The following is a 27,379-nucleotide window of genomic DNA, read 5'->3' on the forward strand; positions in this document are numbered from 1 at the left end:
TTGTATTTCACCTGGTGCTCGGGATTTGCTGAGGGTCCCTGGGGAGGAAGCTCTGGGAGCCGCTGCTCCGTTTGACGCGGGAGATGGAAGGGGAGCCCAGGAGGGGCGGGGGACGTGTGGATTGCCCAGATGGGGTGGAACTCTAGGGTGGCCTTGGCAGAAGCCACATCCTCACCAGACCCCTGAGGTCCTGAGAGAGAGAGAGAGAAGGTGAGTCGCTGAAATGCCCGGTCACGCCACATGGGGGCGCCCCAGGACTGTGTGTCTACAATTTAGCGTGACAGACGTTGGTGTGCAAAGTGCCCGCCTGAGTGTGGGAGACACCTCTGGGGAACGGGTCGGGCAACCAACCCTGCCCCGCTGCCGGCCCCTGCTCCTTTCATGCGAGGCCCCGTGCCTTCCCACCCGGCCCTGCCCCGTCCATGCCCCCCCACGCTTGCCAGCCCCAAGTCCCCTCTAACCCCCCCGAGCCCGATGCTGAGCAGAGCAGCCAGGCCGGACACCCCCCAACTCCGAGCCCAGAGCAGAGCAGCCCCCTTCCCACACCCCCTGGCTCTATATTTTGCGGGACATTATGTAGCCATTGCAGGACGTGGGAGAAAAGATCCAGTGGCGGGACTGTCCCAGGATTTATGGGACGGTTGGTCACCCTGGGAACTGTCTGCAGGTTTACTGTCGTGCATTGTCCGTGATGTTCATGCCAGGTGTTCTGGGGAGTGCTTGAGACCCCCCCGCCCGCCCTGCCCGCCCCTTGCCTAGGCTCAGATCCAGCCCAGCAGCACTTCCTAACCCTGCGAAGATCTGAACGGGCTGAGCAAAATTAAAAAGAAAACAACCTTCAGAAAACTCCAATTCCTCTCCTGACCTTCCTGTAGATAATACATGTTCCTACTTCCACTAATTGGAGGGTTTTTTTGGTAGAAGCAGCTCCAGGGATTCGCTGATTTACCTGTAGAAATGAGCATTTCTGGGTACCATTCCTCTTCTCATCTATTGTACAGTAGCAGCAAGAATTAGAGCAGATGGGCAGGGTCTGAGCTGTCCTGGTTTTCACAGCATAGCCCCAGTTCTGATTGCACCAGGCTGTGCCCTTTAATGGCCCATATTAAAACAGACTCCGTCCTCCTCGGGGGGGATCAAACTCCAGACCTGCTGGCAGTTCTACCGCCTGAGCTGCCGGAGCAATGCCGGTAGCTGGGCATAAGTAGTAGGCTGTTGTAGGTACTGGGCTCAGCCCCGAGCGGGAGCTGTGATGCCACGCGCTGTGGCACTGTATTTCAGGATATTGACACTGGCCCAGGGGGCAAGGGACAGTCACTCCCTGCTGCCCTTTGGAGCTGCGTTTTCATTGGGCCTGAGCTCGGCCCTGCCCCACAGCTGGAGGGGGTGTTCCAGTGGTGTTCCCTCCCTCCCTCCTCTCCTGCCTGGCATTGCATGGTCCCTGTCTGTCCCAGCCCCTGTCCTTGGCCCAGGCCAACCGCGGCATCTTTGCATCTCGCCAGCCAGTCACTGGCTCCTTGGAAGGTGGGCACCTCAGCGCCCGGCCGGCTGGACCAGCGCCCGGCTATTGACGCCGCGTGGGCCAGAGGGAAGCCACGCACCAGATTGCATTGGACCCGTCAGAAGGCCCCAGGTTCTCAGCAGCGGAGGAGAGGGGAAGCGTGCCAACTGCAGCAAAGCCAAGAGACAAGGACCTCTGATCCGTCGGGGCTCCCTGTTCACGTCCCGCCCTTCTCCCCTCCTGGCATGGCTGGACTAAGAGAACGTTCTGGCACCTGCTTCCTTCTCTCAAGCCCAAGGTTGCTGGACACCCCTTTGCACTTTAACTCTCTCATCTCCGCTCCTGCTCCGCTGTGCTGCACCCGCCGGCACAGCTCACCCCTCCCATCAGGTGCCCGGGCGTCTCGGGGCTCACCCCCCTTAGCCAGACGGGGCAGCCCAGCTGACGGGGGCAGGCTGAGGCTGCGTGGCTGGCCCCGGGGAGGCCCGTACAGCACGCAGGCCGCCCGACGGGGCCTGGCTCATTCCCAGTCGCATCACGCACCACTTGCAATGAGGTCACCCCAGCACCCAGCGGGAGCACGTGACGGGGCCTGGCCGTGAGCTGAATCTGTGATTCCCCAGCACCTGTGGTGGTGCGAGGGGGCGGGGGAGGCAGCACCATCCCCATCTGGAACAAAGACATCACTCCCCATCCATCCTGTCCTCCCCTAGGCCCGTGGCGGGGGCACTAAGGAGGCTGTAATTAAAGGCAGCTCAGCCTCCTCCCCCTGCAGCACCCAGCCCTAGAGATTTATAAGGCTGGGATGCTTTAAACAGGCAGGATGGTTTCCCATTGGCTCCTGTTGGCAGCATGATGTCATTGCCATCCAGTCAGGAGACAGATGCTCCCTTTCCCCACCCCACCCCCAATTATCCAGGAGCTCTTGAAAAGTCTGGCAGGATTTAACCCCTTGTGGATTTGTGTCTGCAAGGAAGCGAAGCCTCCACAGGAATATCTCCCCTTCCCACTGTGCCGCTGCAGCAGCAGGGCTGGGAAAGTTGGGCGTGAAAGGAGAGGCTGGCCGGGCCCCGGGTGGGACGGCGCCCGTGTGCCTGGCTCTGTGTGGGCATTTTCCATCCGTGCTGACTAGCATAGAGTCCTCTGAGAATACAAGACTCCCCTGGCTCAGGCCAGTCCTAGTGTAAGCACGTACAACCCCCCTGGCCTTTGTTTGCTAGGCTCTGTCGGATGTTTGCATTTGAAGAATGTTGCTTTCTGGCGGTAACTTATCTGCAACTGGATGGTGGCAACCAGCCCGGGAAATGGAGCTGGGTGTTCAGCACCTAGCAATGGGAAAGAGCATCTGTCCGGGCTGCACAGCTGACGCGGCTGCACCTGTGTAGTGGCATCCCTCGCATAGGTGCCGCGGACTTGGCCCAGCTGTGATCGTACGCAAACGTGGCAAGGCCGTTCGAATTATGGCCTGGAGGTGGAGGCACGGGATGGGGACTCAGGAAATCTGCCGTCAGTTCCTCGCTCTGCCCCAGTATCCGGTAAAATGGGGATAACAAGCCTTCCTTTCTTCAGCCTGTGTCTATCTTGTCTGTTACTAGGTGCACGTACAGCACCTAGCACAAGAGGGGGGTCCTGGACACTGCTACCAAAGAGATCACTTCTCTCGTGACTCCCACCACCGCTGTGTTCCACCAGAACCCGCAGCCTATCGACCAGCAGGGGGAGGCCCAGGAGCGCAGGAATTACAGGTTCCTGGGGGGAAGGGATCTAGACTGTGGAACTCACCGCCACATGAGCTAGGAGCGAGCATGGGCCTCCTCGCATCTGGACCCAAACGTCAGACTCATCTCTTCGGCCTAGCTTTCCCGCCCCAACAAGCATTTCAACCCCACGTGCATGCACCAGACTTATCGAGGGAGCAAACCACTCCCCCAGCAGGCTGCCCAGATATCCTCATTCCCTGTCTCAGGATTTGGGAGAGGCTCAGGTCCTCAGGTCATGGAACCTAGCTAGAAAGAGGGGGCTGTTTTCCAAGAGGGGGTGAGACCAGCCTCCCATCCCTCTACAGCTGCTATGACCCTTGCTGGGATGAGGCAAGTCAAACATCTATTGCCCCTCCCCCTTTAGGTCAAGAGAGCCCAGCTCGGGTACCAGGGTCAGTGTCAATGAGTGCTGCTCCCTCCTCTTCTCCCACCCTCTGCCTCCTTTCATCACTCACATCCCGTCGCCATAGCAATGGGGGCCAGCATCAGCCTCTGCAGGTTCCCTCATGGCTCACCCCTGCCTGCCTCCTCAGAGACATTGGCTTGGGGGTCACTGTGTCAGGGCATCCTCCCCCTACGCTGCGTCGTCCCCTCGCCGCTGTCGCTCCCAGGGATCCTGCTAGGATCCAGCCCAGCACGAGGCTTCCTGCAGTCGTAGGCCTGTGCAACCCTGCTGGACCGGGGCAGGTGGGAGAGGAGATGACATGGGTTCTGGAGTGGAGCTTTGGTTCAGCGGAAGCCTTGAAACGTGTCCCCTTTGGCTCTTCCGCCTGCCAGGAAATCTGCCAGGAATCCCACATTAGAAGGCTCAGCGTTTGAGCGGTTGGGCTCCCTCTCTGACCCACCGGACATGGTGGATTCCAGCTGGGCTGGAAGGGTCAGGAGAAGGGGCACACTCTCTCATCATTTCTGGTCCCTCAGACTTCCTAACAGGCCAGAAAAATCCAGGAGAATGGGTTCCCAGTGTGTGAGCTGACCGGGAATCCCCTGGAGGCAGCCTGTCCATGTTACTCCAGCCTGTCCTCTCTTCTTCAACCCCACTAGCGCTGGAAGCTCACAGGATGACAGGGTGCTCTGTGGACAGAAGGGTGTGCGGTTAACTAGTAGTATGAATTCCTGGGGCGGCAGGGTACCGTCCACGTCTTAGCAGCGCCAAGAGGGGATTGTCCTTTCAAACTAGAAGTGTGGACAGAGTGACTGGCTCTTCCCATGCGTTCGGGGACAGTAGCATTTCAACCATCTGGCTGGTTGTTGTGTATTAGGTGTGTCCTCAGCCTCCCCCTGCTATTCCTGACTCCGTCTCTCTGCTGGCCTCTGACGTTCCTCGTGGGCTTCCTATAACAACGGTGCTTAGCTCCGGTGACCTCTCGCGAGGCTGATGTGAGCTCCGCACGCGGTGCTGTGTGTCTGCGGCGCATTTCCCGCCGGGCTAGCTGTTGCCGCAGGCTCGGCGTGTCTGCTGCAGATGGAAAGGAAAGCCGAGGAAAGCGTGGGAAGATGTTTCGGGCAACACGAAGGTGGAGAGGAATGCACAAATCTTCCCTCTGGTTCCCCTGCTCTTCAGGCAGCCGCACAGACAAGACACGGTCTCTGCCCTGAAGAGCTTCCCATTTAAATAGACAAAAGAGGCCCAGGATTCTTACCTGACTTTACAGATGGGGAACGGAGGCGGGGAGAGATGGACTGACTCGCACGCGGCCACACAGGGAATCTGTTCTTGTCCAGCAATCACCGGCCACGCTGGGCCGGGGTCTCTTTTAGAGACGGGCCTGATCTCTCTTGGGTCTTCTGCCTCTGTGAAACTGCCATCAAGGCGGGGGCGTTGGAGGACGGGTTTGGCCTCCATTTTTCTACACAGCCCTTCTCCGATCCTCTTGGTGGCGGACGGCGCGAGCGGCGGGGTCAAAACTCTAACCCAGGGGGCAAGTCTGCCAGGCTCTGAGCGCCACCCCCGCTCCCACCTCGCCCCTCTGGGCAAAGCCATCATGTGATGATACGGGCCAGGGATCTCCCCTTCTGCTTGTCGCTGGTCCAGTTACTGCCTGGTGGCTCTGACCTAATGGGGGAGTTTCCAGGGGCACCCCGACTCCCCGGACAAAGGCATTTAACAAGGCATTGGATCCACTGCATCTGGAGCAACTCAATGACCCCCCTCCCATCCCTCCGCCCCCTCAGTAATGTAAAAATGTACGAACGGATTGATGGCTGCAGTTACACTCTGTGTGTGTGTGTGTGTGTGTGTGTGTGTTGGGGGAAGGTTTGACTTCACAGAAGATAAAGATGGAGCGGATCTCATAGGTCATCCTGTCCATTCCCCTGGGGCCAATCAGGATCGTTCTCTGCTCTGGTGTCTCATCTAGTATCCGGTGCTATGGGGTAAGGATGCTGAGGCCCGGAGAAGCCGATCTCAGGGCAACCCAAGCAGGAGGCTGTCAGGAGTGGAACCGCGTTATTGCAACACTGCTGCTTTGCTAATCGTGCTCCATACCCAGCCCTCCCCAATGAACGGGGTGAGGAGTCCTGTGCAGATAGGGTGACCTGATAGCAAGTGTGAAAAATTGGGTTGGGGCGAGGGATAGTAGGCGCCTATATAAAAAAAAGCCCCGAATATCGGGACTGTCCCTATAAAATGGGGACATCTGGTCACCCTATGGGCAGTGCATAGGTGTTCACACACACACACCGATAGTGATGCCTCTGCCTTTGGTTCTGCTTTCCAGACACCCATGAAAAGCCAGCCTGAGACACAACAGCAGCATGCAAACTAAGGATCGGTTGCAACAACTGTGTGTCTATGAGTATGCATGCATGGCTGTGTGTACGCCCAGGAGCGGGCCTGAGTTTTCAGGGTGTGTTTGAGCATGCGAGCGGGCGGGATCGGGGGTGGGGGGTGCTCTTTACTCAATGCAGCAAACACGTGCAGCTCTTGTGACACCTGGATCGCACAGCACTGGGTGCAAGAGAAATGTGGGTAGCTTGATCAGCACAGAGGAGGCAGGGGCCAAAGAAAGATGCTGCCCTTCTGGGGACCCCCCACTCTTGTGCTTGCTTTGTTCTCACAGGGCCCAGGGACCGGAGAGGCTTGTCCCCCTCTGACTTACTGCGAACACATTTTCTACATCAGAACTCCACAAGCCATGGCGCTGCTCATGGAAATGAGGGATGGATGATATTGACCAAAGTCCACATGGTGAAAGCAGGCATCGCCAACACAGCTCTATGTCAAGGCATCACACATCCTACACAGCCTGCCATGCCCCTGCTAGTCCAGTCCAACCAACGCACCTGGATGGCGATGGATGTGGCCGCACAGCTCTCAGTGCTGATGTGGGACTCTCCTTTGCTCTGCCCCTCACTGCTTAGCTCTGCTGATGCATCCTGCTCCTACTTTGAAACTCTTTTTGCTGCTCTAGACCTGGGCAGGGAACTGATCGCTTTGCCAAACTGTCTGGTATTTCCCCTGATGAGAACTAAGCTCAAGGCTGTTGCCCTCAAACCCAAGTCACACGGATGGCTGATCAGGCTATAATAAATCCAGTCTCGGTTCCACCTGCGTGATTCACCCTTCTCCCTTGAGTGGAAGAGTTTGTTCCCTGTAATTAAAGATTTGTGGTCCATGGATTAACTATGGAGTCAATTAACTGCAGATTTAAATCACACACTTTAATTTTCTGGTCCTCTGAATATCCAAACAGAAATCCGGAGCTGACAGGAATGGTTTTTACTACATTTCATCCCAGGGGTTGTAGGTTTTATCTTTCTTAGACGGCTTGTTTGGCATTTTCCTGCCGTTACTCAAGTTCCTCTAGAACCCACTGCTTTGCGGATCCATTCGTGACGAACCAGGGATATATACAGAGGCATCACCATCGTTAGCCAACCAGTTATCTATGGCAGTTGGAAATGGAGCTCATAACCTTGAGCTCCAGAAATGTGGCCCTTGAGGAGGGAAAGAAGCAGCTCCTCTGCTATTCCGAGGAAAACAAGAGAGTTAATCTGGTCTGATGCGCTCTGTGCAATAGAGGACAGCAGTGCATGTACATACACAATCTCCTGGAGACATAGGGCTGTGGATCATTGCTAGGCATGGCTGACTGAATGGATTGCAATTAGGAGTGGGTGAATTTGGGTTTAGGAGAAGGATCTGCCTCTGGTTAGTGCACTGGGTTGGGACTCAGGAGATCTTAGGTCAAATCCCAGATCTGCTCCAGACCCCCTGCATGACCTCGAGCAGCTCACGTTGTCTTTCTCTCCTTTAGTTCCCCAGCTGTAAAATGGGAGTAATGATCCTTACTTTCTCTCCTGTCTATTTAGACTGTAAACTCGTCAGACCTGGGGTTATCTCTCACTATGTGTTTGCACAGCTCCGTGCACGGTGGGGTCCCAATCTCTGTTATGGCCTCCAGGTGCTACTGTAATATTAATAATAGGCAGCCACGCAAACATTACATAGTACTGTAAGAAAACCAGCAGCATCTGACTTTGGTGTACTTAACTCTGCGACCTGGAGAGTCCTTTAATGTGGCTTTTAGTGGAATTTCTGAGGTTTCTTTAAAATAAATTCCAGGATTTAGAGCTATTTGGCCTGGCCATAGGGGAATAGGTGCCAGCTCAACAGGGCCAGGGCTGTTTGGGAGCTCTGGCCTCATTTAGTCTGCATTGGCTTGGCCTGGTAAAAACTTTATGTGCAGTCTGTCCCTGTATGTTTCAGTGCTGGGATGGGTCAAAAAGGATGATGAAGTTTCACACCCAGCTTTGTGAGCTGGGAGGAGGAAGGTCTCACGGACGCAGAAAGACTAGAAGAACTAAACAGGCAGGCCACCGCTAAGCAAATGACCAAGGGCCAGAGTTTCAAAGGCGGTCGGCATGTTGGGTGCTAAGCACCTTTGAATATCTGGCCGTCCCTGTGGAGGCTGAGCGCTTGAAAAGCTGCACCTCGTGTCTCTGCGTTGGCGGGACTGTGAAGGAATCTAAAGGGATTCTAAATATGTGCGGTCCCTCCTCTTGGGAGGAGATCCCCATAAATGTCTGCAAAACGAACTCATTATCCGCCCTCAAAACGCTCCTTTGCTGCAATGCCTGTGGGGGAAAAACTGAGAACAGCTAGACTGCTGGTGCAGTGATACTCCTGCCTACCACGCCAACCAATATCGTCTCATAGTTTCCCTGTCCTCCCCACCTACCCGTCTCCATCCATCTGTTGTCTCTTGCCTTATACTGCGATTATAAACTCTTATACTCTATACTTATACTATATTATATACTCAGATTATAAACCGTCTTTTGTCCTGTTTTGTACAGCACCTAGCACAATGGGGCAGGCTCCTAGTGCTATAGGAATGCAAATAATAATGATTTAGGATGGAGCGTGAAGGGTTTAACTAGGTGAAATTAAGAAAAGGAAGATGTACTGTGAGCAGCAGGGGAAATACCTGGTGAGATGTGGTAGGGGCTGTGGAGTAGCAGGGAAGCCTCATTACTTCGGAGTTTTAAAACTAGCCTGGACTAAATAGTCTTGTCCATCTTGTACGGGCCGGGTTCCCTGGCAGCCTCATGCGCCTGAAGCCAAGGAAATTAAACCAGCCGAGAATCTGACCCTGCCATTGGGTTCCTGACAGATTGAGTGAGAAGTGACTGATTTTTTCATCCTTTCGCTCTCTTTCTCTGTTTAATGGCAGCTCTGGTCCCCCCAGTGCCCTTTGCAGAGGGACATTGGGACCATGTCCCCCTGTGGGTGTGAGTACAGCACCTAGCACTATGGGGATGTGATCCTAGCTGGTGCATTTGGGCATCCCTATAATGTCCATTAACAGGGGCAGGGCCGGGTACTCCAAAGCCACCCCGGATCTCTCCGGCCAGCTGTGCTGTCCCCCACCCGCACTCACCCCACAGCCGGAGCTGAAAATAGCTTCTTTGTGTGACATCATCCTTTGGTACCCGGCCTGCAAGGAGTTACTCCGGCAATCCCTGCTTCCCTGGCTAGGGGCTGCCCAATCAGCAGAGGCCCTGGGCTCGGCCAATCGGCTGGCTCGGAGGTGATGTCATGGTGAGAGTCTGGCAAGCAGGGCTGATGCTGGCAGAAACCCTTAGCAGCATTAAGTAGCCGAGGGAGCGACAGCCAGGTACCGGGTGTCGGGGGTAAGTAGCAAAGGCAGGGGGCTTGTTCCCCAGCAGAGAAGCAGTGAGGAGCTCAGGGAGGGAAGCCAGCCTGGGGGGTGTCTGTCGCTCCGGGGGTTTGAACTCCGTAGGGTGACCAGACAGCAAGTGTGAGAAAGCAGGCCAGGGGGAGAGGGGTCATAGGCGCCTATATAAGACAAAGCCCCGAATATCGGGACTGGGCCTATAAAATTGGGACATCCAGTCACCCTAGGACTCTGGGATCCCCGATGGGTTGTGCCGGGTGCCGGGGAGTTTCGCGGGGTGATCTCAGGGGGAGGAAGCGGCGTGAGGAGGGCTTACAAAACTGATTGGCCCCGTTTGCCGTCTTTCGATTCCGTGCCTCCTAAAAGTCCCAGCGGCACTGTCCCCCCATGCAGAGCGGCTCCCTGGTCGGTTGTCGGGTGCGCCCAGCTGGCTGGACCAGCTGCAGGCTCCCTCTTTGTCTGTCTGTCCTGTCTGACTCCCACGTGCTGGCTCGCTCTCATCCTTGCTTTGCTGCTTGGTGTGGTACAGGCTCCAGTAGCCACTGGACGGCTCCAAGGGAGAGACGCCCAGCTTCACCCAAACAGCTCCTACCTCCTCCTCCTCATCATCATCCCAGAGCGCATCTGTGCTCGCAGCAGGCCTGCCTCTGCCCTGCTGGGCTGAGCCAATCCCCCAGGGCAGGGAGACAGTGTGGTGAGTCCAGATCTAAATGCTTGGTTGTTGCTTTCAAAAGCGGTGCCAGTCTTTACTCTGGGCTGGATCCTGTGTGTTTGGTGTTTTCCTTCATCCTCGTCTCTCTAGCCAGAACCTGGATTGCATGGGGGTTTTAGCTCATCTATCTATCTATTTATCCCCATACACACCTCTCATCTATCTATCTGTCTATCTATCTGTCTATCTATGTCTTTCCTTCTCAGCCACACAATAGATGCATTGGGCCTGACTCTGATCTCACGCTGGTGTAAATCAGGACTAGCCCCACTGAAGTGAATTGACATGGGGGTAAAGTCAGATGGGGGTAAAGTCGGTGTAAGTGGGATCAGGCTGGGGCCAGCTGAGTTCAAGGCTTGCGGGCTGTACCCAGCGCACAGGTGGGTCTCTCCAATGCTGCTTCCCATCTGGCAGACAGGAGGGTTGCAAATCTCGGTCTCCCTGTCCACACAACCCAGCCAGCCTTTGGGTGGGAAACCCCCGTAGCCCCGAGCGGGGTCAGTTAGGGTCACTCCCGGCTTCCTGAACATGCTCTGAGGATGTCGCCTTTGGGGGTGGCCACACCGGAGAGCCAGCTGGGGTGGGGTGAGATGGGTCTGCAGTGGGCTGGAAGGGGGGTTCCCAGGTGGGACGTCCCGGGCATGGAGCAGTCCAAAGAGGCTTCCCCTGACTTAGTGGAGGGAAGAGCAGACCCCAAAGCAGCGAGAGGCGAGGCAGCAGTCAGGGCTGAGACGATGCTGGCAGGGTGGGGCAGTCTGCTTTACTCATGGAGGCAGGAAGCGTCTTTCCCTGGCGGGGCCTTCAAATATTTATTTCACAGGGGAGGGAGGGGCAGCTGGGAGAGAGGAGAACTGGGCATCAGCTGGAGGGCAGAGAAAGGCATGGAGCTTTTAAGAGCTGAGCCAGCCCTGGGGAGGGTGGAGGTTCCCCCCACACCCGGAGAGGGCTGTGCGGGCCGGTCGTGCCAGCCCTTCCAGGAGCACGGGCGCCTCATTGCTCAAGCCCAGCCGAGCTCAGCCAGCATTACCCAGGGCGGCTGCTGCCTCTGTCTAGCAAACAGCAGCGCGCACGGCAAAACTCAGTGTCCGTCGTCAGTGGGCTTGTTTTAACCTCCAGCGCCTGCTTCCGCAGTCCCCATGGGCTCCCTGCCCTGCCGCCCGCCTGGCCCTCGGGCTGTTTCCAGCCGTGGTGCCGGTGTCTTCTCGTGGGTGGATTTTGGTGGCTGTTGAAAGTGCCTGTCTGGGTAGCGCCAACTACAGCTGTGCATGGCGTGGACATGCGTCGTTCGCGTTACCCTCACACACAACTCTGCTGATTTGCCACAGTCCTTCCCTGGCATCCCCCTGCTATCCCTGTCCTGGGCTCCCCACACGGCCCTGTCCAAGCCCCTCAATCCTGCCCTGCAGCCCCCCCTGCTATCCCAGTCCTTCGCCTCTCTTGAGCAAAGATGCACAGTGTGGATGGAGATCTGTGTGCTGGGAGATGGACAAACACCCGCTGGGGCCGGGGAGGATTCCCACCAAGATGGTTTTAAGCGTTCACTTCACTCAGGCTGTCAGAAGGGCTGGCCCGCAGCCCCGGCCGCGCCCTTATTCATTAGCCGCTGAGAACGTGCGTTTGAGTCTGAGCTGAGGGGTCACAATGAAGGTGGCTGGGCCAGGCCTGCATGGCAGGACCATCACTGTGCTGCACGGACTGTCAGAGCCCCTCCCGCGCTGGTAACTGGGGCGGCCCCTCGTGGCGACAGCCCCACCTGGGATCAGCCTGTGCCCCGCTGCTGCCGTGGGGGAAATTCCCCCTGGCTCAGACAGCAGCAGCCTGGCTCAGGGGAGCAGTGGGTCTGGTAACTGTGATCTGCGCTGCCACAGCACCTGGCTTAGCCTGGCGCCGGGAGCGAGGGGGACTGAAGGGTTGATGACTCCTGCCCTGTTCAGCTAGTCTAGGTTTGTCTAGCCTGCCTGTCCCAATCACAGCTGGGTTCAGTCCTGCGGTGACACACGTTTGGTGCTCAGACCCCAGCGTGAGCCTCTCCCCACCGTTAGCCCCTTGGCCACGCGGCCCGGCCTGTCGTGGTTAGCGTGACCTCCCTGGGGACATCCCTGCTCTTTGACGAGCCCTGGCTGCGTGGCTGGGGCTGGCCAGGAGATGGCCGAGTTTTAAAGAGGGGTTTCCGTGGAGAGAGTCCAGGTGCCTGCAGAGGGCAGGGAGCTTCCCTCCAGAGGAGCACAGAGGAGTCAGGCATTGCCCTGCGGCCTCACCGGCCATTGTAGCCTAGGACAAGCCATTGGGCTTTAAAGCACTTGTGGCTTCCGAAGGGCAGCTAGAGGGGAGACGGGTCCGGTGGCCCCAGGGCCCTCTGTGATCTCCAAACCTGGAGGGGCAAAGAGCAGTTTAGCCAACTCTCCTCCTGCTGGGCTGTGAATAGGTCGCCGTGGCTCTGGGCCCCTGGGCTTCCTCTGAGACTGACACAAAGGGATGGGGATCTGAGCGACATGGAGGGTTGAGGGGCTCATCTGTGGGGCAGGATCGAGGCGACTCAGTGGGGCTGAGGGGATTGGGGCAGCAGGGGGTGCTGCAGGCGAGGATGGAGGCGCAGCAGCAAAGCTGGGGGCGGCCATGGCCAGGTTATGGTCCAGGACGCAGGCAGAGGCCCTCGTTCATCCTTTATCTCGGGGCTCTCATGGGCTCTGGCTGGAAGCCGGCCCCATGTGGCTGGCAGGTTATTCTCATTTCCCATTCCTCTCGCGCCGCCAATGTGCTGGGCCCTTAGCGACCGGGACGTGCAGCCCACCAGGAGCCTTAGCGAGAGAGAGGAAACCCCTTCCTCTGAGCCCTCCCTCCGCCACACACCAGCCCCTTGAAGCTTCCCAGCTGCATCTGCTCCGGACCCTTTCCTCAACCCAGGCTCCGTAGCAAGGCGGCTGGGTGGCTCCGGGAAATGTGCTGGGGTGGATCCGCTCTGGTTCCGCTGCTTCCCCAGAGAACAGCTGGTGGGCGGGTTCTACCCAAGGGCAAATCCCAGCATGCCGGGGTCTCTCATGATCCCAGCAAAGCCCGGTTCAGAGCATCTCACTCCGGGCCTGTCACCGCCGTGCCGTGCCTCGGGATTAAAGGGGAAATTCGCACCTGCCTGGGCCCTTCTTATGGACCCGCCTGGTAGCTGCATGTGGGATCAGGTGGGGCCGGGTGAGCCGCGCAGCCACTGTGATCGATTTTCCACCCCGGCTCCAAAGCCAGCCCATTCTCCCAGCTGGAGGAAACAATCCAGCCATTGTCAGCTCGCTGGATCGCAGCCGGCTGCCCGGGCCTGGCACCGGATGGTGCCTATTGTTCGAGTTCCTCTTTCCTTCTGCCGGGGGGTTTGTTTACATGGCACAACGTTGACCCAGGACCTGCAGGTTCTTAGAGCCGGTTCTAAATGCCAGGAGCTACCCGGGGGAACCACTTCCAGCCGGGGTCCCTAGGCCAGTCCAGTCCCTGGTTCAGTCACAGCTCAGGGATCTTTAGCTATTGCAGTTTGCATGCCAAGACAAGGGAGCCGCCGAGGACACTGCTTTAACTGCTAAAACCCCGGAGCAACGCCAACAGGTGTCTGCAGCCCCCGTCTCTCCTGCACCCGCACCCCCCCCCCAGACACCCCTTCTGCCATCAATAAACCAACCCCGCTCTCCGGCACCTTACCTTGCCCCCTGGTCTGGCCCACTGCACTGGATTTTCCTTGCTGTACCCCCACGCCCACAACGGTCGTCAGTTACAGCGCGCCCCCAGCGTGGCGTTGGGACTGGATCCAGGACACTCGGCACCAGGACCGACCCTTACCGCGCGCCCATCTGCAGTGCTGCGGTAGGACTTGTACTTCTCTCCCAAGCTGGTAACTGCCACACTCTGGGGATGTGGGTGCACGCAGTTCAGCTGGTCAGCTCACAGCAACCCAGTCTGTGCCTGGCATCCCCTGCTGGTTGCCGGTCCCTGGCTGGACAGCTCTTGGAAAGATGTTTCACGCCCGCCGTTGAATTTCGGCAGCCCGCTGGCAAGCCAGACTCGCTGGGAATGCGCGCGGAGTTTGCTGGATCTTTCACTGATCCCTGGCCCAAACCCTGGATTTGATTCACCCGCTAAGGGTGGAGTCAGTCCTTGTTATGAAAGGCTTGGCCCAGCCCTGGCCCTAGCGAGGTGAAGGGTGGCTGCCTGGCACACAGGAGAGCTGGATTCTAGCCCTGCCTCTCCCACGGCCTTTTTGTGTGAGCTCACACCAGTTTCTGAACAGCTCCGTGCCTCAGTTTCCCCCATCTGTAGCAATGATGCTGAGGGGCTTGACCCTGCTTTGGGCTTTGGGAACTTGGCACAAAAGGTGCTGTCCCGCTATCCACGCTTACTAGCCTTCAGATTTGGGGAGCGCCTCGAGGTCTTGGCACGTCTGGGCCCCCGTACGCTGGAGGCTCTACAAACAGCTAGCCCCAGCCCGAAGATGCTGGTGATTGACGGGCTTCAGTTTTCTCTTACCCTTCATGCGTCCCCCCTGAGCAGGTAACCGTCGCTTCCATGTCACAGATGGGGAAACTGAGGCACGGTAACGTGCCCACGGCGGCAGCAGCGTCAAAGGCAGGGGGTGCAGCCCTGAGCTGAGCCTCCACAGCCAGGCGGGGCCATTACGCGCTGCTCTCCCCCACCCAGCGATTCCTGCAGCAACGCCAGCGCCTTGGCGTGTCTCTCCCAGCAAGCCGGCGCCCGGTGTGTTGGCACCTCGGGCCGGGCTGGACAAGCACGGGGGGGAGACGGGGTAAGCGGCTGTGGATTCACACCAGAGCCTGCAGGTGCAGCGCGGCGCCGTCTCAGGGGGTCACACCTGAGCAACGCCTGATGGAGCTGCGCTTTGCAAACGCCTACCCCTGGGGGAGACAGCAGGTGCCCTGACCCCTGGGCTCTGGCTGTGGGGGTGGGGTGGGGCTGTGGTCCTGCGGTTTGGCTGGGCTTTGGCATCCAATGGCATTTCGGTTCCTGAACTGAGGCCTCCCAGGCGGCTGCCCTTGGCAGGCCCCGCGCGCCTGACTCCAGCGCCCCGGCGGCTGAAGGAAGACGGCCGAGGTCTGCCAGCCCGGCGTGGGGCGCACCCTGCCCCTAAAGGCCCTTCCCTGGCCATGCGCCTTAGCAAGCAGACCCTTTCTCCACCCTACACTTGGCCGCTTTATCAGCCCGAGGTGTGGGAGACCCCGAAACACCAGGGCCAAGCCAGGAGGACTGTCCTGGGGGAAGTCTGTGCAGACCCGACCTAAGTTGGCCCGGAATTCCCCAGCTGGAGAGGGAGACCCTGGAAGGGGCTGTACTGATTATAATGAGGGTTTTTGATTGAGGCTGCCGGGCACAGACCGTCCCTGTGGTTCCCTCTGGCTCTCAGGCTAATTTATGCCCTGGGCTGCCTCAGCCAGAGCTGACATCCCCTGGGTCAGCCATAGCAAGCCAGACACTCACCAGAGATTGCACAAAGGGCTGCGAGCTGCTGCGTCTTTCAGAGCGGCAGAAACTCCCTTGCCTCAATTATGTTTCGTTGACAGTCGACCCCCAGACGGGTTTTCCCGTCAGGAACGCTCGGTCCGCCCGCTGCGGTTTTGCGCCCTGGTTTGTTGTCGTAGGGCTGCACGACACACACACGTCGTGTTGTTATGGTAGGGTTGTTGGCTTCCACGCGCTGGTTTGTCATTGCAGGCTGCCCCTCGGCTCGCACCCGCTGATTTACTGCGGTAGGGACACATGGAAGCACTGGGCCGCCAGCATCATAGGGCTGCTCGCGAGCGCTGGGTGTCCACACGCTGCTCATGCTCGTTGGCTCACCTCCTGAGTTGAACACGTGGCTTTATTCTCGCGGGGAGGGTCGGGAGCGCTGAGCCCCCCCCCGGCCGGTTTGTTATTGTAGGGTTGCCGCTGCCCCTGACTATCTTGATGCGCGGGGTGGAGAAAGGTGTGGCTGCGTTTGCTTTGGACATGAAAAGAGTTGCTAGAAAGAACTCCGGGGCGAGGCATGTAGAAAGAGCCACTGGCGGGAAATCCCACCACGTCTCCTCAGCCATGCCAAGGGCCCTTAAGACAAACCCCAAGCAGGGGCAACCTGCGGGAACTAGCACCGTCTAGGAGAAGGCGAAAGGGCCCCCCCCCCCGTATTAACTTGTCCAGCAGGGAGTGCGTGAAGCCGGGCCATACGACCCGAAGGCTGAGCCTGCGGGGGGCTGGCCGCGGCCGTGCCCGTCTAGACAGAGTGGGCCCCGTCGCCTGTCGTCTCGCAGGGGCGCCCTGGGGGCTCTTTTTTTTCTCTGCGTTGTTTTTCGAAAGAACGCTTCGCATTGCCATGATTGCCTGCCCTCCTCCTCCCCCCTTCCTCCGCCAGCTCTGCTGATCCCCTCACACCTGCCCCTGTTGTGTCAGCGCCGGGACCCCCCACACGCAGCTCTGCCCGTGGGACCGGGGCAGGGCCAGAGGTCGCTGCAGCAGCAAAAGGAGATCTGTGCGGGGCTGGGTGGGGACTGGGCCAGCCTGGCGAGCTGCACGCAGGAGCAAGGGGCACTGGCGGAGCTGGCCGCGGGGGGTGTGTGTGTGTGTGTTTCGGACAGACAGGTGTGATTGTGTGTCCGCGGCTGTCTGGCTGTGGTGTGCCGACGAGTGGCCAGGCGTGGGGTTTGTGTGGATGAGGGCGCTCGTGGCCAGCTTGCAGGCGTACGCGTGTCTGCGGGGGGACAGGGCCGTGTTCCCCACCTGAATGTTTGCAGGAGGCAGCAGGAGCTCCATGGGACGTCCCGGCTCCGTGTGGGACAGGACCAGCCATGGAGGGGGGCACCCTGCCTGTCCGGGCACCTCCCCGGGGGGCTAACAGGGGCCCTGCTGGGCGCTAACCAGCTCGTCTCTTTGCTTCCCCAGGCCCCGAGAAAGCTTCTTGCCACGCTTGATTCCCAGCCTGCAGAAGAAACCCGAGCACCATGACTCTGGCCGGTACGGACGCGCCGTGAGACCCCCCCCCCACCCCGGCAGCCCGCCGCGCTCTCTCCACCTGCTAGCGTGCAGGGGAGAAAGCAGCTGGCGTGCAGCCCTGACCCCTTCCCTGCGGGACAGGCAACGGCCTTCATCGCCATCAGCCGCGGGCGGGGCAGGGGGGGAATGAAGCCAGGCTGCACCCTCGCCCCACCCCAGCAGTCCCTCGTCCCTAGCAACAGCTCAGGGGCAGGGAGGCCTAGTGAGTAGGGCACTGGCTTCCTGGGACTCTGTCCCTGGTCCAGCCAGTCAGGCCGTGCCTCAGTTTCCCTTGGGAGAGCGACGTTGGCCTGCCTTTGAGGTCGGTGGCTAAAAGGGGCGACATCCATGACGAGGGGTGTGAAAAGGGAGGCGTGGTGGGTCTAAAGAGCTTGCCAGACTCAGCAGCACGTGACCTGTGTCAGTCCCTGTCACCCCACTTGTACTGCTTAGCGCAGCAGGGGTGGAATACCTGCTTTCCTTGCAGACTCCATTTCGAGCGCCAGGGCAGGACCGATGGACCGGTTCGTGCCCTGGAGCCGGACAAGGGGGGTTTTGCTCTGGTATCCTTCCCAGCAAACTTCCCCCCTGCCCTGCGGTGCTGCTGTGCATCGGGGAGCTGCAGCCGCTCCGCCCCAGAGGTGGCTGCATTTCGCTGCTCCTCGGTCATCAGGGCGCCGTGTGGCTGCATGAGATCAATGGTGCTCTGCCAGCACGTGCTGGGTGAGGCCGGGGCAGTGGGACCCTCTCGCTGTCAGCTGAGTGGCTGAGATTGACTCTCCCCCCGGTGTTTTCGCAGCATACAAAGAGAAGATGAAGGAGCTGCCCCTCGTGTCTCTGTTCTGCTCCTGCTTCCTGGCGGACCCCTTGCACAAACCAGCGTATACATACGAAGGTAGGTTGCCACGCTTACTCCTGCTGCTGGGGCGTCAGATGATCAAGGGACATTAATTCCTTCTGGCATTACAAGGGCTGGCGGTGGGAAAAACAGCGGGGCTCCTGGGGTCACCGCCTGTCCTGGAACCTTGCATGGCCGGTATCCCACACAGCAAACATCAGGAGCGGGAGATCCCAGGGGATCCAGAACTGGCTGGGTCAGTGCAGCTGGTGAGGGCCACCTACTGGCAGCGGTGAGGATTAAATGCCAAAGTTTGGCGTGAGCAGGTTTTGTGGGACTTTCACGGGAACGGGTGGGAAATCCCTTGAGTGGGGTCAGGTCAGCTGTGCAAGTACCGAGACCAGAGGCAGGAGATCAGCTGGACTAAGTTCATCTGAAAAGCAACCGCACCACGGCTCACCAGATGTGACTGAAGCCCACGCCTTCCGCCCCAAAAGCACAGGCTGTGGCTGCTCACGGAAAGACTCCATTAGCTGGTAGCAGTAGGAGGCTGTTATCCTCTAAGCAGACCAGCTTCTGGAATGGGACATCACCTCCTTAGTCAGTCATTACTCACTTCAGTGATATTAGTCACATCTGCTCTTATTTCCTTAATGATTGCCTCGTTCATATAATTAGCCTGCAGAACCCACTGTCGCTAATTGCTATTAGCTTAGCACAGTTTTAGGAAAACCCACTGGGCATGCACATGACTAAGAGCAGCATCTGGCGAGGATAACAATGGTCAGGGTCATCCATCCTCATGCTTCCTGGCACAGACTGAGCCCCATATGGGGTCAGGAAGAAATTCACCTTTCCTTCCCCCAGGCACACAGGAATTTTGCCTTTTCTGAAGCAGGAAACACGGCCGTTGTCAAAGCCCCGCTACCGAACTAGGTAGCCCAGGTCTGGTCCTCTCTGGCAGCAACTATCTTCCCGGAGTCTCCCTTCAGCTTTTTTGGATCGTAGGAATCTTGGGGGCAGGAACTAGGATTTCCTAGGTGCTTTGTCCTGCCCTGCGCACCCTGCGGGCGCTCAGCTGATACTAGATGATGCTGATAACCATGGATCCAGCGCCCGCCGGCAGAGGAGTAAGAAATGCCGAGCACAGATGGCAGGGGTTTCCAGACATTTATTTTAGGAAGCCACAACTAGATGGATCATTCCAGGTGACTCGCACAAGCAGCCCCTGTCATGCCCGACAGCAGGGACTGGTGGGAGAAGAGCATCACTCCCCCATCCCCAATGCCAACTGCCGTGCCACTGAGACTTCCTCTTCTGGTGTTGGCACGCAGTGTTAGGTCACTCTGAAAGCGCGCTGATCCCCCGGGACAGAGAGCCTGGCTTGCCCGATTGCCGCATGGACAGGCTCACACTGACAACTGGGCTCTTGGCTGCATTGTGTAGCGTGTGTGGTTTCCCTTTGTGTTCCCAAAACAGATCTGAACGATAGAATCATAGGGACCGCAAGGGTCATCTAGTCTAACCCCTGCCAAGATGCAGGATTTGTTGTGTCCAAATCATCCAAGGCAGATGACTGTCCAGCCACCTTTTGAAAACCTCCAGTGAAGGAGCTTCCACAACCTCCCGAAGCGTCTCTTCCAGTGTCCTGCTGTTCTCACAGTTAGGAAGTTTTTCCTGAGATTTAATCTAAATCTGCTGGGCGGTAGTGTGGATCCATTGCCTCTTGTCCTGCCCTCTGTAGCAAGAGAAAACAACTTTTCTCCATCGTTTTTACGGCAGCCTTTCAAGTACTTGAAGACCGCAATCGATTGTTTCCCCTTCCAGTTGCCTCGTTGCCAAACTCGACACGCCCAGTTCCTTCAGCCTTTGCTCAGGCAGCTTGCGTTCCCTCTGATCATCTTTGTCGCTCGCCTCTGGGCCCTTTCCAGTTTCTCTGCATCCTTTCTATACATTGGTGACCAAATCTGGACACAGCACTATCACCTTCTGTGACTCGCACGCTCTGCCTCTGGTAATGCAACCGAAAATTGCATTTGCTTTTTTTGCAACAGCATCGCATTGCTGACTCATGTGGAGGTTGTGATCCACCACAACTCCCAGAGCTGGGTGCATTTTATTTTATTTTTTGGCCAATAGCAGTAGGCTGTTATCCTCCAGGGCGATCAGCCCCTGGAATAGGATCATCCCCCTAGGCAGTGTGTGATTCACGGCACATTCACTAGAAGGACATTTTTCAGGTCAGCGAAACTTACTAGAGAATTCAGGTTGGATTCAGCAAATCGTTTCTATGGGGGAAAAATGTAGCAAAAAAACTTTTTTGAAACATTGAAACTATTTTTTTTAAAAAGAGAGAGAGAGAGAGATGAAAAAATCTCCCCAAAAATCCACCTGAAACAAAATGAAAAATCATTTCATTTTGGGCTTGAACTTAACATTTCCTGTGACTCAGTGATTTTTTTCCGGCTCTTCATTCCCGCAAAAACAGCCAGGATCATTCAGTTTCACTTTGAACCAAACCAATTTTTTTTTCCAGATTTTTTTGGGTTCGGCCTCCAGGCCATAAAAAAAAAAGTCCATTCTTTGCTCAGCTCGTTGCTCATGAAAGGCTGTTGTTTGTGTCCATTTCTCAGCCGGGGAATGGCTTGTGGCCGTGAGTTTTGCAAGCTAAGCATGCTCCTGGTACTTCCAGCCCAGCCCCCTCTGAGGTCACACGGCCCATGGGGAGCCCTACGCCTCCTCCGAGCCTTACACTGGGCCATGTTCTGTGCTTCGAGCAAGGGACTGGCGTGTGTGTGTGTGTGTGTGTGTGGACTCAGGGCGGGCGACGGACACGGAGAAGAGAGTGCGTGGGAGTGAGAATGAGGAGCTAAGGGGTGAGGAAATGGATGAGTGAACGCTGGCGAGTGTGTAAGGGGGAGAGTGTGAGAATGTGCGTGAATGCTGGGCGAAGCCTGGGTCAATGCAGGCGAAAGAGGAGGGGGAGTGAGGGGGGGGAGTGAATCTGGAGGGGGTGTGAACATGGGTGTGGAGGGCGAATGGATTCTGGGTGTGTGAGCATATGTGAGTGAGTGACTGCTGTGAGTGTGAGCGCTGTGCTGTGGAACAGAGGCCGTGAGTGTGAGTGGTTGCTGGGAGACCGAGTGTATGTGAGTGTGCAAGCAGATGCGAGTGCGGCTGGTGAGGGCTAAGTGTGCGAGCAGGTGTGAATGGCTGTGGGGGGGACTGAGTGTGAGTGAGTGGCGGGGGGGCTGAGTGTGAGTGTGTGTGAGCAGGTGTGAGTATGAATGGCCGTGGGGGGAACTGAGTGTGAGTGCATGCACTGGTGTGAGCGGCTGGCAGAGGACCTGGTGTGAGCAGACGTGAGTGTGAGCGGATGGTGGGGAACTGAGTGTGAGTGTGTGAGCAGGTGTGAGCGTGAGTGGCTGCGGGGGCAAGTGTGTGTGCGTGTCAGCGGGTGTGGCTGTGGCGTGGGAGGGGGCCAAGAGGGCGTGTGCAGGTGTGAACGCCTCTCGCTCCCCCAGCAGACACCGTCGACCTGACCTGGTGCGTCATCTCGGACATGGAGGTCATCGAGCTGAACAAGCGCACCTCGGGCCAGTCCTTCGAGGTCATCCTCAAGCCGCCGTCCTTCGACGGGATCCCCGAGTTCAACGCCTCCCTGCCCCGGCGCCGCGACCCCTCCCTGGAGGAGATCCAGAAGAAGCTGGAGGCGGCGGAGGAGCGGCGGAAGGTAGGCAGAGGGGCTCCCGCGGCGGAGGGGGGGCGGGGCAGCGGGGTACGTCGGGGCGCGGGAACGGGCGCAGGGGCTCCTGGGCGGTTTCGGAGGAGGTCCCTGTGGAAGCAGTTGAACGTAGCGGGCGGATGGGGTGTGCCCAGGCCTGCCTTAACTCGCTGCCACGCTCTGTCCGCAGCAACCCTGGGCGACTTCACTGAGTCCCACGGGGCCACCAGGGTGCCTCAGGGGTGGGGGGAAGGTCCCCCCATCGCTCAGACCGAGCCAACCTGGGAGCGAGACAGGGCCTTAAAAGCAGCGGCTGGGCTGGGTTACCACGGGAGAGTTGGACGTTTGGGGAGGTAACTCGGGTCCCGGCTTGGAGTTCCAGACCCAGGCTTGGGAGGATCTGCCCCCCACCCGGGAAGGCCCCGGGACACTTGGAAAGTTGTGTTACCCTCACAGCCAGCTGGATGTGCTGAAGCTGGGAGCGCTGGCAGGGCCAGGTCAGCTACCAGGTCTCAGCCACGTCCTATGGGTCCGTTATTTGGGGGCTGTGCAGAGCTGCCTTCCCGACAGCATCCGCCTCTAAATCCCTTGGGCCAGGCAGGCAGGGAGGCTACGTGTGCACAGACCCGCTGGAGGCAGGAAAATACATTAGCACGTAGCACGGGCGGGTGCCACGACCAGCCGCTTGCTCACTGCTGGGGTTTGAGCCTTCGGAGTGAAGAGCCGGAGTCTCTATGGCTTGAGTTAAAGGATTAAGGCCAAGATCCTTGAAGGAATTTAGAACCCTAACTTCCTCTGACATCGGTGGGAGATAGGTGCCTAAATACCTTTGAGGATCTGGGCCTAAATCTCCTCGGCGGTGGCTCAGGCAGGGAGCGGGGCAGGGGGTCGCACGCTGACCAGCTGGTTCCCCTCGTGACTCAGGCCTCTCGCTGTCCCCAGCGGGAGCGGCCGGCTGCGTGGTTCTCGCCCAGGACTCAGCCGGCTTGTCCCGTTTGCTTTGTGGGTGCAGTACCAGGAAGCGGAGCTCCTGAAGCACCTGGCGGAGAAGCGGGAGCACGAGCGGGAGGTCATCCAGAAGGCCATCGAGGAGAACAACAACTTCATCAAGATGGCCAAGGAGAAACTGGCGCAGAAGATGGAGTCCAATAAGGAGAACCGGGAGGCCCACTTGGCGGCCATGCTGGAACGCCTGCAGGAGAAGGTGAGCGCTGGGCACCTGGCCTGGTGCTGCTAGTAGGGTGAGAGGTGATGACTGTATCCAGCAGGTGCCCTTGGGTGTCTCTGTTGTTGTTGTATCCCCTGGCAGAGGCAGGATCAAGGGCCTGTTTGTGCTGCCCAAACTCTGAATAAGAGCCAGCCCCTGCCCCGAAGAGCATCCTGTCTATTCAGACTGTAAAGACAGAGGCACAGAGGGCGATGGCAGGCCAGATTTTGAAAGGGATTTAGGTACTGAACCAGGCAGATCGGTGCTGAAGCCCGCCGTGGCGGTGCCACTGACCTTGTCAGAGCCGCAGCTCAGGTCCCGCCTCGCCCCCCAGGGGCCGGAGTTCCTGCCTGGTGGCGTTTTTCAAAGCCTGGTGAGCCCTGGCACCCCCTGAGACCTGGAGCAGGATTCCCAGACGAGGCCAGGGACCACCTGGCTCACCAGCGGCACCCGATCCTCTGGACCAGCTTTGACCCCCCAGCAGGAGGGCCGGAGATCTAGGTGGGGGGGAGAGCGGGGGACGGCCCGGCTCCCGCGTGGAGCACAGCCAGAGGCACAAGGAAATGGCGACATGTCGCATGTGAGCGGGAGACAGGCGGAGGCGGGGTGGATTTTCGGCTGCGAGGGCCTGGGCTATCTAAGCCGCTGACCTGGCTTAGGTGCCCGGCTCCTGGAGAGAGTTCACGGCTGCAGATCCCACCCAGAGACGGCTTACCTCCGGCCCATCCGCCAGGCGCCCCAGATCAGCCACGTAGCACCTCGCCCGTCTCCTTTCCCGCCCCTTTCCTCAGCATTTCACTCCTGGCTGGCCCAGCTGGCTGCCTGCTCAGCTGGCCGGCTTCTGAAAATCCCTTTTTTCGGTGCTTAACGATCCGCACAGACCCTGCAGGGAGCCACCGAAACCAGGGCAGAAAATCCTGCTGGGCAGCAGGTCGCATGGGGGCCGAGTGTTGCTTTGCACCTAAAACCCCTTTGCAAAGCTGGCCCAGAGTGATTCGCCCGAGGCAAAGTCTGGGAACTAACCCGGGGCTCCTGAGACCCAGCCCAGGGCTTTGCCCCCCTCCCTCGCCAGGCCGTCTCCTACGCGCCTGGGTCCCCCTGGGGCTGGTTCCCTCTGAACTGTCTTTAATCTGGGCAGATTTATTCATTTCAAGGGACCAGGCGGGCTGCACCATGTAACTCACTGGGCCTAATCAGCACCTCCACAGACTGCGGCTGGGGGGAGCAGCTGCCTTTGTTCAGGGATGATCGACTGCCTGCCTGTTAATCAGGCTTGGACTGGTGCTAAGCAATTGTCCCTTTCCCCGTGGGAAGGTGGGGGTCATGGTAACCCCGCTGCCTCTCTCCTTTCCTTACCTTTGCCTGCCCGGGAAGGTGTCTCCAGAAACCGCTGTGACGGGGCCCGGGGCTCTCCAAATGCCTGATTCCATCCCTCTCCCCAGCGCTTCTCTGTCGGGTCTCGAAAAAGCGAGGCAGAGCAGGGTGCCCCTCGGGGAGAGCCAGGCGGCTCTGGACTGGAGACAGAGGCCGGGCCGGGCCGACGGGACAAGCAGCCGGGTTTGTCGGCTAGTTCCCAAGGGCAGCCGCTGGCCCCCTTTTCCGTTTTACGCCAAGGCACGTCCACTCAATCGCCGTCTTGGCCTTCCCCCAGCAGCCAACCCAGGCTGGTCTGTGTCTCAGTTCGACGGCCCGGAGCACCTCACCATCCTTACGGTATTTCTCTGTGGGAGGCAGGGCAGTGCTGTTAGCCTCATTGTCCAGCTGGGGAAACTGAGGCACAGAGTGGCTTACCCACGGTCAGCCAGGGCGTCTGGAGCAAAGCAGGGATTTGAACCCAGTCTCCCAAGCCTCAAACTAGCATCCTCACCACGGGCCCATCTTTATAATCTTGCCTGTTTATTAGTCCAGGCTAGTTTGCGAGGAGCAAAGAGGGGCCCAGCCTTTCCCTAGGGGATTCCCCAGCCCAGGAAATGGTTCCTTCTAAGTTTTCTTTTACTCAGTTTCATCTCCTGTCTCCTGGACCCAGCTTCTTGGGGTGCCCTCTATGCAGTTCCCCTGCCTCTGGGGTTACAGACCCCTCCGGGCACCCTCACAGAGGACGGCACCGGGTACAAGCCAGGGCGGAGGCCCTGGAACACACCCTCCCCCGGGGGCTACATTTACCCCCACTGAACATCAGCAGACTGCTTAGATCTCCTGGCAGTAAATCCAGCCCAACGCCAGCACAGCCTCACTGTCCTCCTGCAGACACCTTCTCCAGCCTTCCCCTGGTATCAGCAACCAAGAGCGTGACAATCGAAGAGTCTGTCTGCCCTGCAGTTAGAAACCTGCAGCCGGCCCGGGCCAGCTGACCTGGGCTGCAGGGCTGTTGAATCGCAGTGTAGACGTTCCAGCTGAGCGCTTTGGGACCCTCCCACCTCGCTGGATCCGGGCTTCAGGCCAAGCCCGGCAGTCTACACTGCCATTAACCAGCCTCACGCACCGAAATCAGCCGGCCCGGGCCAGCCACAGGCTTTGTCTGGCAGAGTAGACATACAGTAAACTCACGGCAGTCCCTGTCTCTTGTCTGATCGGTGCTGCCTTTCTAGGTCTGTGTCTAGGCACATCCTTAGCTGGTCGGACGGCGGTGGCGTTAGTGATGTTACAGCAGGGAGGAATCTGGGTCACCCCGCTCTGTCCTTGCCTCTAAATCAGACGTTCCCCCCCATCCCCTGGCCCCCTCCTTCGCTGCCAGTCACTGAGTCCTGGCGCACAGCACACTAACCGGTTCCCTTTCCACCTCCCCGCAGGACAAACATGCGGAAGAGGTGCGGAAAAACAAGGAGCTAAAGGAAGAAGCCTCCAGATAGAGAGGGCAGGACGGTGGCGGCTCGGACTGACAGCTCCGGTGAAGCTTTGCGGCCGGCGACCGGGACGTTCCTCTGCTTGCTTTGTTTGTGAATGTAAAGAATTGACCAGTGAAGCCATCCTATTTGTTTTGCGGGAGGGAGGGGGGACTGGGGAAGAGAGAGGTAGGGCAGGGGCGTGTTTGTCGGAGAGAAGCCGGCCTGGGGAGTAGACACCTCCTTCCGCCCCCCGTGGGAAGTCTACAATCCTCTCCATGGTTTCATTTTTACTTCATCCTTTGTGTCCAGGAGAGAGTCCAAAAAAAAACAACAACCGAGGGTCGGTGACGCTGGCGGTTAGGGGAGGTGACATGACGGGGCGGGCGGGGGGTGTGTGCGTATCGTGTGTGACTTTAATTTGGGGATATGTGCCAAGCAGACAGGGCCGCGCTGCGTCTCTCTGTAGCTGTGGGCAGGAAAGTCATCTCTCGGGGTGCGTGTCGCCTGTTCTGTGTTTGCCATGAACTTTGGTCATCAATACAAACGGAACATCTCCTCTCGCTGTCTCGTTCTTATGCTTCTGTCTCTCTCGCTAACTGCAGGCCGGTCAGGGCGGGGGGGGGGGGGGCCTGGCCCTGCTTGGCTTTGTTTTTCCCGGGTGCTCATGCAGTATTTTGGAAATAATGCTTTGCCAGCAATTTGATATCGTCGGCCGTTCATTAATAGCTTGCCTGCCCGCTCTGCCCGCTTCCTACGAGGGTGTTATCCGGTTGTAAGAGACGCTTGTTTGGCTGCATCCAGGGAAGGCCAAAAACCCCGTGATCCCCCTAAGAGTAAGTGTTTGCCAGATGGAGCCTGGGCCGTAGCTTCCAGCAAGAGACCCCTTTTGCTAGGTATGGAGCAGCAGGGACTCTTTCTGCACTTTGGAGCGAGGCGGGTGGGCAGAAGGCCCCGGCGGCTGGGATTGCTAGCCGGTCGGCTCCGCCACGAGCGAGAGAGAATCCAGTGCAGGGCAACAGGAACGGTGATGCAAGGAGTGGAGAAGCGGAGGGACCGAGGGAGCCCCCGTTCTAGAGCCAGGGAAGACGGGGGGTGTTCAATCAAAGGTGATAACTAGCTGCCCGCTCGCTGTGTCCAGGGAGAGGGGAACTGTCTCTAATGCCAGCTGGCCAAGGAGCAGCATCCCAAAGGGAAGCGAGGAAAAACTGCAGCTGGATATTTCCGAAGGGTTTCTTCCCCAGGGGGCCGTGGCGTGGGCTGGTGTCTCCTCGTTACGGGGTCTCCCGGGCCCGTTCATTAGGAGGCGAGTGGACGGTGGCCACCTCCAGGTTGCACCGAGCGACCAGCCCGGGCTGGCCTCCATAGCCCCAGGTGCGGGAGGCCTCAGAGAGGATGAGCTGCAGCAAGGCTGAGGGGAGGCCCAGCCGGCGCTAAGCGAGGGCAGCGAGCTGGCGCCTGGCTACGCTAGCCGGCCTGCAGGCAGAGCCTCCAGCCAGACCGGGCCCTACGCCCCCGCCTCCATTCCCAGCTCTTGAACAAGCGCGGTCTCCGGCGCCGCTACCTCCGGATAAGGCTTTCGGGGCACGGCTTAAGCGAGGGGGCCGTGCTAACACGGCATCTCTGAGGCAGATCGCATGAGCGCGGTTAAGCAGGGCCCAGCTCTTCAGAGACAA

At 58.5% G+C, this 27,379-nt stretch overlaps 1 protein-coding gene across 2 annotated transcripts; it reads left to right on the forward strand.

Annotated features, from left to right (window-relative positions):
- Window positions 1–9,318: 9,318 nt before the first annotated feature.
- STMN4 (stathmin 4) lies at window positions 9,319–26,277 on the forward strand. 2 transcript variants are annotated; one of them, XM_067531320.1, is made up of 6 exons: window positions 9,319–9,399; window positions 17,023–17,094; window positions 17,912–18,007; window positions 21,475–21,683; window positions 22,687–22,878; window positions 25,671–26,277. In XM_067531320.1, exons 2-6 carry the CDS (start codon window positions 17,082–17,084, stop codon window positions 25,728–25,730), a joined length of 570 nt encoding a protein of 189 aa, XP_067387421.1. In that variant the 5' UTR covers window positions 9,319–9,399; window positions 17,023–17,081; the 3' UTR covers window positions 25,731–26,277. The 2 variants fall into 2 exon arrangements, with proteins under 2 accessions (XP_067387421.1, XP_067387422.1); XM_067531321.1 differs by having other exon boundaries at window positions 21,478–21,683.
- Window positions 26,278–27,379: the final 1,102 nt, after the last annotated feature.

This window comes from Emydura macquarii, unplaced genomic scaffold, assembly GCF_026122565.2.
Source record: "Emydura macquarii macquarii isolate MOO-44397 ecotype Brisbane River unplaced genomic scaffold, CSIRO-AGI_Emac_v2 contig_3134, whole genome shotgun sequence".
Classification (NCBI taxonomy): domain Eukaryota; kingdom Metazoa; phylum Chordata; order Testudines; family Chelidae; genus Emydura; species Emydura macquarii.

Bases quoted from the DNA above. Each gene is read 5' to 3' on its own strand.
- STMN4 (XM_067531320.1), top strand. The intron at 21,684-22,686 runs GTAGGCAGAGGG...TTGTGGGTGCAG, and splicing joins CGGCGGAGGAGCGGCGGAAG to TACCAGGAAGCGGAGCTCCT. The intron at 22,879-25,670 runs GTGAGCGCTGGG...ACCTCCCCGCAG, and splicing joins TGGAACGCCTGCAGGAGAAG to GACAAACATGCGGAAGAGGT.